This window comes from Procambarus clarkii, chromosome 39 (genome assembly GCF_040958095.1).
Source record: "Procambarus clarkii isolate CNS0578487 chromosome 39, FALCON_Pclarkii_2.0, whole genome shotgun sequence".
Lineage (NCBI taxonomy): Eukaryota > Metazoa > Arthropoda > Malacostraca > Decapoda > Cambaridae > Procambarus > Procambarus clarkii.
The window spans coordinates 15,931,715-15,940,473 of NC_091188.1; the positions used below are offsets into that span (position 1 = coordinate 15,931,715).

General features: G+C 49.8%; 2 protein-coding genes across 2 annotated transcripts; both read left to right on the forward strand.

Moving 5' to 3' along the window:
* Positions 1–2,289: 2,289 nt before the first annotated feature.
* On the forward strand, positions 2,290–2,856 carry LOC138372554 (uncharacterized protein PF3D7_1120600-like). The gene has a single exon (XM_069338033.1). It carries the CDS (start codon positions 2,290–2,292, stop codon positions 2,854–2,856), a length of 567 nt encoding a protein of 188 aa, XP_069194134.1.
* Positions 2,857–4,712: 1,856 nt separating this feature from the next.
* LOC138372555 (nuclear pore complex-interacting protein family member B12-like) lies at positions 4,713–5,420 on the forward strand. The gene has a single exon (XM_069338034.1). The coding sequence runs from the start codon at positions 4,713–4,715 to the stop codon at positions 5,418–5,420; it is 708 nt and encodes a 235-aa protein (XP_069194135.1).
* Positions 5,421–8,759: the final 3,339 nt, after the last annotated feature.

Here is an 8,759-nt window from a genome sequence, read left to right on the forward strand (position 1 = left end):
GATACTGCTGGTCCTCAGGGTACGTCTTGGTGAGTACTGGCCCTCAGGGTACGTCTTGGTGAGTACTGGCCCTCGGGGTACGTCTTGGTGAGTACTGGCCCTCATGGGTACGTCTTGGTGAGTACTGGCCCTCATGGGTACGTCTTGGTGATACTGCTGGTCCTCAGGGTACGTCTTGGTGAGTACTGGCCCTCGGGGTACGTCTTGGTGAGTACTGGCCCTCGGGGTACGTCTTGGTGAGTACTGCTGGTCCTCAGGGTACGTCTTGGTGATACTGCTGGTCCTCAGGGTACGTCATGGTGAGTACTGGCCCTCGGGGTACGTCTTGGTGAGTACTGGCCCTCGGGGTACGTCTTGGTGAGTACTGGCCCTCATGGGTACGTCTTGGTGAGTACTGGCCCTCAGGGTACGTCTTGGTGAGTACTGCTGGTCCTCAGGGTACGTCTTGGTGAGTACTGGCCCTCGGGGTACGTCTTCCTGAGTATTGTATTATTATGGAAAACAATATACAATTGTTATGTAAACACACTAACTGTAATAAATGAACTGGGAATTTATGATTTTTTATTTTTTTAGTTACTTTAGTTTTTGGGATGGGAGGCAGCCCCATAACTGTCCCCACCTTCTCTCTATCCTCGCACTGTTGACAACATGCTCTCTATCATTGCACTGTTGACAACATGCTCTATCCTCGCACTGTTGACAACATGCTCTCTATCATTGCACTGTTGACAACATGCTCTCTATCCTCGCACTGTTGACAACATGCTCTATCCTCGCACTGTTGACAACATGCTCTATCCTCGCACTGTTGACAACATGCTCTATCCTCGCACTGTTGACAACATGCTCTATCCTTGCACTGTTGACAACATGCTCTATCCTCGCACTGTTGACAACATGCTCTATCCTCCCACTGTTGACAACATGCTTTATCCTCCCACTGTTGACAACATGCTCTATCCTCCCACTGTTGACAACATGCTCTATCCTCCCACTGTTGACAACATACTCTATCCTCGCACTGTTGACAACATGCTCTATCCTCGCACTGTTGACAACATGCTCTATCCTCCCACTGTTGACAACATGCTCTATCCTCCCACTGTTGACAACATGCTCTATCCTCGCACTGTTGACAACATGCTCTATCCTCGCACTGTTGACAACATGCTCTCTATCATTGCACTGTTGACAACATGCTCTATCCTCGCACTGTTGACAACATGCTCTATCCTCGCACTGTTGATGTTACGGCCCTCTCGGGACGCAACGGGGTTCTTGCTCTGATGTTGTTAGAGGAAGATATATGTATCCGTTCCCAAGCCAGTAGTGGCTATCAAGGGATGAGATCCGTGACGCAAGTAACTTAAAGGGAGTAGGGAAAGAAAGCTAAGAACTTAATATAATGTTCACCATCACCGTTTAAATATATAGAATAAAAGAGTACACAAGGGGGAGGGGTATTAACACTTTACAAGGGGATCGTGCACAATCTAGTCTTCTGCTGAAGACTCTTGATCAAGAAGCTAGGTGCTGAGTCCGCGGTGCTTTCTTCGTGGCCTCAAGACGTGTCTTCTGAGAATACCGAGCCTACCCTGGCCACAGGTCAGCCACAACACAGGTCCACTGGGGGCACCGTCGTGGAGGCCGTCAACCACACGTCCAGCAGGTCTGCTGGCAGGAACTGAGCCACCAAGGCTGGTACGGCCACTCCACGAACGATAAAAAGGGTACGCCCTAGACAGGAGTCTCGTGTGATATCACCAATCACCCTCCTGTCCTCAATACCCCAGTGGATTATCGTCTCCAACCGTCGGTCCCGGGTAAATCCTTTCACTGCCACTCCATTGGCAGGCTTAACACACCACAGTGTTCTTCCGGGGGGACGACGTCACAACAGCTGCAGCAAACTTCACAGTATGGAGACTGGCTGCCTCGGGTAGACTGACTCCACCTTCAACACAGTGGTCCCAGGTCGGCTCTGTAAGCAGACACGTCATTAATAACCGGGTCACTAATACTCCTCACTTACGGTGGCGGGCGCAAACACCTGACGTATCCAGTCCATAGATGGCGCTGTCGTCGGAGCACCACCTCACCAGAGGTCAGGAGCGGCGGTGTTGAGCGCTGAACCAGACTGGAAACTGGTCCTCGAGGCCAGTACACGCTGTCCTCACCAGGTGTCGTCGTCCGTTTGGCGGGGGTTTCGGGAGCTGACCCACAGATGGCGTGGTTGTCACTGCTCCCGGCTCGGACGCTGGATCCGGGTTCGTAACAGTTGACAACATGCTCTATCCTCGCACTGTTGACAACATGCTCTATCCTCCCACTGTTGACAACATGCTCTATCCTCCCACTGTTGACAACATGCTCTATCCTCCCACTGTTGACAACATGCTCTATCCTCCCACTGTTGACAACATGCTCTATCCTCCCACTGTTGACAACATGCTCTATCCTCCCACTGTTGACAACATGCTCTATCCTCCCACTGTTGACAACATGCTCTATCCTCCCACTGTTGACAACATGCTCTATCCTCCCACTGTTGACAACATGCTCTATCCTCCCACTGTTGACAACATGCTCTATCCTCCCACTGTTGACAACATGCTCTATCCTCCCACTGTTGACAACATGCTCTATCCTCCCACTGTTGACAACATGCTCTATCCTCCCACTGTTGACAACATGCTCTATCCTCCCACTGTTGACAACATGCTCTATCCTCGCACTGTTGACAACATGCTCTATCCTCCCACTGTTGACAACATGCTCTATCCTCGCACTGTTGACAACATGCTCTCTATCATTGCACTGTTGACAACATGCTCTCTATCCTCGCACTGTTGACAACATGCTCTATCCTCGCACTGTTGACAACATGCTCTATCCTCGCACTGTTGACAACATGCTCAATCCTCCCACTGTTGACAACATGCTCTATCCTCCCACTGTTGACAACATGCTCTATCCTCCCACTGTTGACAACATGCTCTATCCTCCCACTGTTGACAACATGCTCTATCCTCCCACTGTTGACAACATGCTCTATCCTCGCACTGTTGACAACATGCTCTATCCTCCCACTGTTGACAACATGCTCTATCCTCGCACTGTTGACAACATGCTCTCTATCATTGCACTGTTGACAACATGCTCTCTATCCTCGCACTGTTGACAACATGCTCTATCCTCGCACTGTTGACAACATGCTCTATCCTCGCACTGTTGACAACATGCTCTATCCTCGCACTGTTGACAACATGCTCTATCCTTGCACTGTTGACAACATGCTCTATCCTCGCACTGTTGACAACATGCTCTATCCTCCCACTGTTGACAACATGCTTTATCCTCCCACTGTTGACAACATGCTCTATCCTCCCACTGTTGACAACATGCTCTATCCTCCCACTGTTGACAACATACTCTATCCTCGCACTGTTGACAACATGCTCTATCCTCGCACTGTTGACAACATGCTCTATCCTCCCACTGTTGACAACATGCTCTATCCTCCCACTGTTGACAACATGCTCTATCCTCGCACTGTTGACAACATGCTCTATCCTCGCACTGTTGACAACATGCTCTCTATCATTGCACTGTTGATAACATGCTCTATCCTCGCACTGTTGACAACATGCTCTATCCTCGCACTGTTGATGTTACGGCCCTCTCGGGACGCAACGGGGTTCTTGCTCTGATGTTGTTAGAGGAAGATATATGTATCCGTTCCCAAGCCAGTAGTGGCTATCAAGGGATGAGATCCGTGACGCAAGTAACTTAAAGGGAGTAGGGAAAGAAAGCTAAGAACTTAATATAATGTTCACCATCACCGTTTAAATATATAGAATAAAAGAGTACACAAGGGGGAGGGGTATTAACACTTTACAAGGGGATCGTGCACAATCTAGTCTTCTGCTGAAGACTCTTGATCAAGAAGCTAGGTGCTGAGTCCGCGGTGCTTTCTTCGTGGCCTCAAGACGTGTCTTCTGAGAATACCGAGCCTACCCTGGCCACAGGTCAGCCACAACACAGGTCCACTGGGGGCACCGTCGTGGAGGCCGTCAACCACACGTCCAGCAGGTCTGCTGGCAGGAACTGAGCCACCAAGGCTGGTACGGCCACTCCACGAACGATAAAAAGGGTACGCCCTAGACAGGAGTCTCGTGTGATATCACCAATCACCCTCCTGTCCTCAATACCCCAGTGGATTATCGTCTCCAACCGTCGGTCCCGGGTAAATCCTTTCACTGCCACTCCATTGGCAGGCTTAACACACCACAGTGTTCTTCCGGGGGGACGACGTCACAACAGCTGCAGCAAACTTCACAGTATGGAGACTGGCTGCCTCGGGTAGACTGACTCCACCTTCAACACAGTGGTCCCAGGTCGGCTCTGTAAGCAGACACGTCATTAATAACCGGGTCACTAATACTCCTCACTTACGGTGGCGGGCGCAAACACCTGACGTATCCAGTCCATAGATGGCGCTGTCGTCGGAGCACCACCTCACCAGAGGTCAGGAGCGGCGGTGTTGAGCGCTGAACCAGACTGGAAACTGGTCCTCGAGGCCAGTACACGCTGTCCTCACCAGGTGTCGTCGTCCGTTTGGCGGGGGTTTCGGGAGCTGACCCACAGATGGCGTGGTTGTCACTGCTCCCGGCTCGGACGCTGGATCCGGGTTCGTAACAGTTGACAACATGCTCTATCCTCGCACTGTTGACAACATGCTCTATCCTCCCACTGTTGACAACATGCTCTATCCTCCCACTGTTGACAACATGCTCTATCCTCCCACTGTTGACAACATGCTCTATCCTCCCACTGTTGACAACATGCTCTATCCTCCCACTGTTGACAACATGCTCTATCCTCCCACTGTTGACAACATGCTCTATCCTCCCACTGTTGACAACATGCTCTATCCTCCCACTGTTGACAACATGCTCTATCCTCCCACTGTTGACAACATGCTCTATCCTCCCACTGTTGACAACATGCTCTATACTCCCACTGTTGACAACATGCTCTATCCTCCCACTGTTGACAACATGCTCTATCCTCCCACTGTTGACAACATGCTCTATCCTCCCACTGTTGACAACATGCTCTATCCTCGCACTGTTGACAACATGCTCTATCCTCGCACTGTTGACAACATGCTCTATCCTCCCACTGTTGACAACATGCTCTATCCTCGCACTGTTGACAACATGCTCTATCCTCCCACTGTTGACAACATGCTCTATCCTCCCACTGTTGACAACATGCTCTATCCTCCCACTGTTGACAACATGCTCTATCCTCCCACTGTTGACAACATGCTCTCTATCATTGCACTGTTGACAACATGCTCCATCCTCCCACTGTTGACAACATGCTCCATCCTCCCACTGTTGACAACATAAGAATGAAGGTAACTGCAGAAGGCCTATTTGCCCATTCGAGGCAGTTAGGTTCATAATCACCTCACCATCACTATCCTCACTATTACCACGTCTCCACCATCGTCATCTCTATCATCAAGCCTCTATTTCACCTTCCCACCTTCTGTCACCCCTCTCACGGTCACCACGACCCCTCTCACCATCACCCCGACCCCTCTCACCATCACCCCGACCCCTCTCACCATCACCCCGACCCCTCTCACCATCACCAATATCATCCCTTTAACTTTCATCCACTCCCTCCCCCCTCCCACTTCAGCCACCACCCCTCCCCCCCAACCTCACTCACCATCACAACTATTATCGTAATCACCACAATCCACCACCACTCTCCTCCCCACCATCCCCACCACCAACACTCCCCTCCCCTTCACCACCACTCTCCCACCACCACAACCACCCTCCCCCACCACCACACTCCTACACCACCACCACCCTCACCACCACCCTCACCACCACCACTCTCCCCCACCACCAGCCACTCCCCCCCCCCCCCACCACGGCCGAGGTTTACACCGTGGCAGCTGTGTGGAAGGCACCAAAGGACGGCAGAGTAGGCCCCAGAGACTCATTTTCTTTACATCCTGACCAACCTGAAGAAGAACTCAGCTTTCGGGGGAGTCTTCTTTCTTGCCTCCTTTCCCAGAGTTGCTGATACGATGAGCTGGGTGTGCTAAGATTTGTTGGGGGTGGCGGGACGGGGAGAGGGCTTTCCGGCCGATGCCGGAAATGCCTTGGTGGTAAAGGGGCGGGGTTGTCGAGGGCTGAGGCTGGCTTAGGTGTGGAGGAGGGGCCAAGGGCTTGAGTGGGCTGTATGGTGGGATCAGATATTGTGGCGTGGGCTGGGATGGTCTTAGGGGTTATAAGGGAAGGTGACGTAGTCTAGGATATGGCTTAGGGGTTATAGAGGAGGGTGACGTAGGGTGACGTGACTTAAGAGGAGTTATGGATGCCTGGATGGGAAGGTGTGTATTTAGTTAAGTTGAAAATTTTCGGAATTTAGGATAATCTGAGTTTGGGTTGGGTGGTTTATCCCTCAGGGGAGGTTAGTTGGAATGGCTGTTATGCTCGGCGCTAGAGTAACGTTGACTGAAATAGTCGTCGATAGATTAGAGGGAAAGCTCGAGTACTCTTTAACTGATTTGGTGGACTCGTGTGTGTGCACGAATGGCTTTAAACAACCTTGGGGATGACTCTGCTGGCTTAGGACAGGGTCTAACGCTTCGTTGCAGGGAAAACAGGAAATTAAAACACACAGTCAAACGTACACACTCATATGAACATGTTTGTGTAAATTCCGCAAATTTTCCTAAGAGCTAGGTGCTAGAGAGTAACCTTTGCGTCCGTCAGAGAGAGAGTAACCTTTGCGTCCGTCAGAGAGAGAGAGAGTAACCTTTGCGTCCGTCAGAGAGAGAGAGAGAGAGAGTAACCTTTGCGTCCGTCAGAGAGAGAGAGAGTAACCTTTGCGTCCGTAAGAGAGAGAGTAACCTTTGCGTCCGTCAGAGAGAGAGTAATCTTTGCGTCCGTCAGAGAGAGAGTAACCTTTGCGTCCGTCAGAGAGAGAGTAACCTTTGCGTCCGTCAGAGAGAGAGTAACCTTTGCGTCCGTCAGAGAGAGAGTAACCTTTGCGTCCGTCAGAGAGAGAGTAACCTTTGCGTCCGTCAGAGAGAGAGAGTAACCTTTGCGTCCGTCAGAGAGAGTAACCTGAGAGCGTCAGTTGCGTGAGATCACTTCACTATGTAGTGTTAAATTGGGAAAATTAGAGAGCCTGGTTGTGGCTTAAAGGTATATAATCTGCGATCACTCAAAACTAGTAAACCGTTTATACACATACCACACACACACACAGGGGGTCTTGAAGCTGAGTGGACAGCGCGCAGGACTCTTAATTCTGTGGCCCGGGATCGATTCCCGGACCAGGCAGAAACAAATGGGCAAAGTTTCTTTCACCCTGAATACCTTTGGTACCTAGCAGTAAATAGGTACCTGGGAGTTAGACAGCTATTACGGAGCTGCTTCCTGTGTGTACTCACCTAATAGTGCTTGCGGGGGTTGAGCTCTGGCTCTTTGGTACCGCCTCTCAACCGTCAATCGACTAATGTACAGATTCCTGAGCCTACTGGGCTCTGTCATATCTACATTTGAAACTAGGTATGGAGTCAGCCTCCACCACATCACTGCCTAATGCATTCCATCTGTTAACTACTGACACTTCAAAAAAGTTCCTTCTAATGTCCCTGTAGCTCATGTGGGTACTCAGTTTCCACCTGTGTTCCCTTGTTTGCGTACCACCAGTGTTGAATAGTTTATCCTTGTCTACTCCGGTCGATTCCCCTGAGAATTTTGTAGGTAGTGATCATGTCTCCCCTTACTTTTGTGTCTTCCAGTGTCGTAAAATGCATTTTCCGCAGCTTTTGCTCGTAACTCATGCCTCTTAGTTCTGGGACTAATCTAGTGGCATACCTTTGAACTTTTTCCAGCTTCGTCTTGTGCTTGACAAGGTACGGGCTCCATGCTGGGGCCGCATACTCCAAGATTGGTCTTACATATGTGGTGTACAAGATTCTGAATGATTCCTTACACAGGTTCCTGAACGCTGTTCTGATGTTAGCCAGCCTCGCATATGCCGCAGACGTTATTCTTTTTATGTGGGCTTCAGGAGACAGGTTTGGTGTGATATCAACTTCAAGATCTTTCTCTCTGTCCGTTTCATTAAGTACTTTATCTCCTATTCTGTATCCCGTGTCTGGCCTCCTGTTTCCACTGCCTAGTTTCATTACTTTGCATTTACTCTTTAACTTTAGTAGACATTTGTTGGACCATTCACTCAGTCTGTCTAGGTCATCTTGTAGCCTTCTATCCCGCCAAACGCACCGAAACTACGACGTTGGTACAACATTTGAACAAGTTTTAACACCTAACCAGTTATAACAACCAATATAGCAGGTTGTAACAGCGTTCTAATACGTCAAAAACACGTTAAGCTAAGATGTAACAACTTTATTACAAGTTGTAACAAGCGGAAAATAGAGACAGTTACGGTTTGTGTTTCCAGGGATCCTCTCATCCTCTGTTTCAATCCTCCTCATAATTTTTGCATCATCGGCAAACATTGAGAGAAACGATTCTATACCCTCTGCGAGATCATTTACATATATCAGGAACAGTATAGGTCCAAGGACTGACTCCTGCGGGACTCCACTTGTAACGTCTCGCCAATCTGAGACCTCACCCCTCACATTGACTCGTTGTCTCCTGTTGCTCAGGTACTCCTTTATCCAATGGAGTACCTTCCCTTTC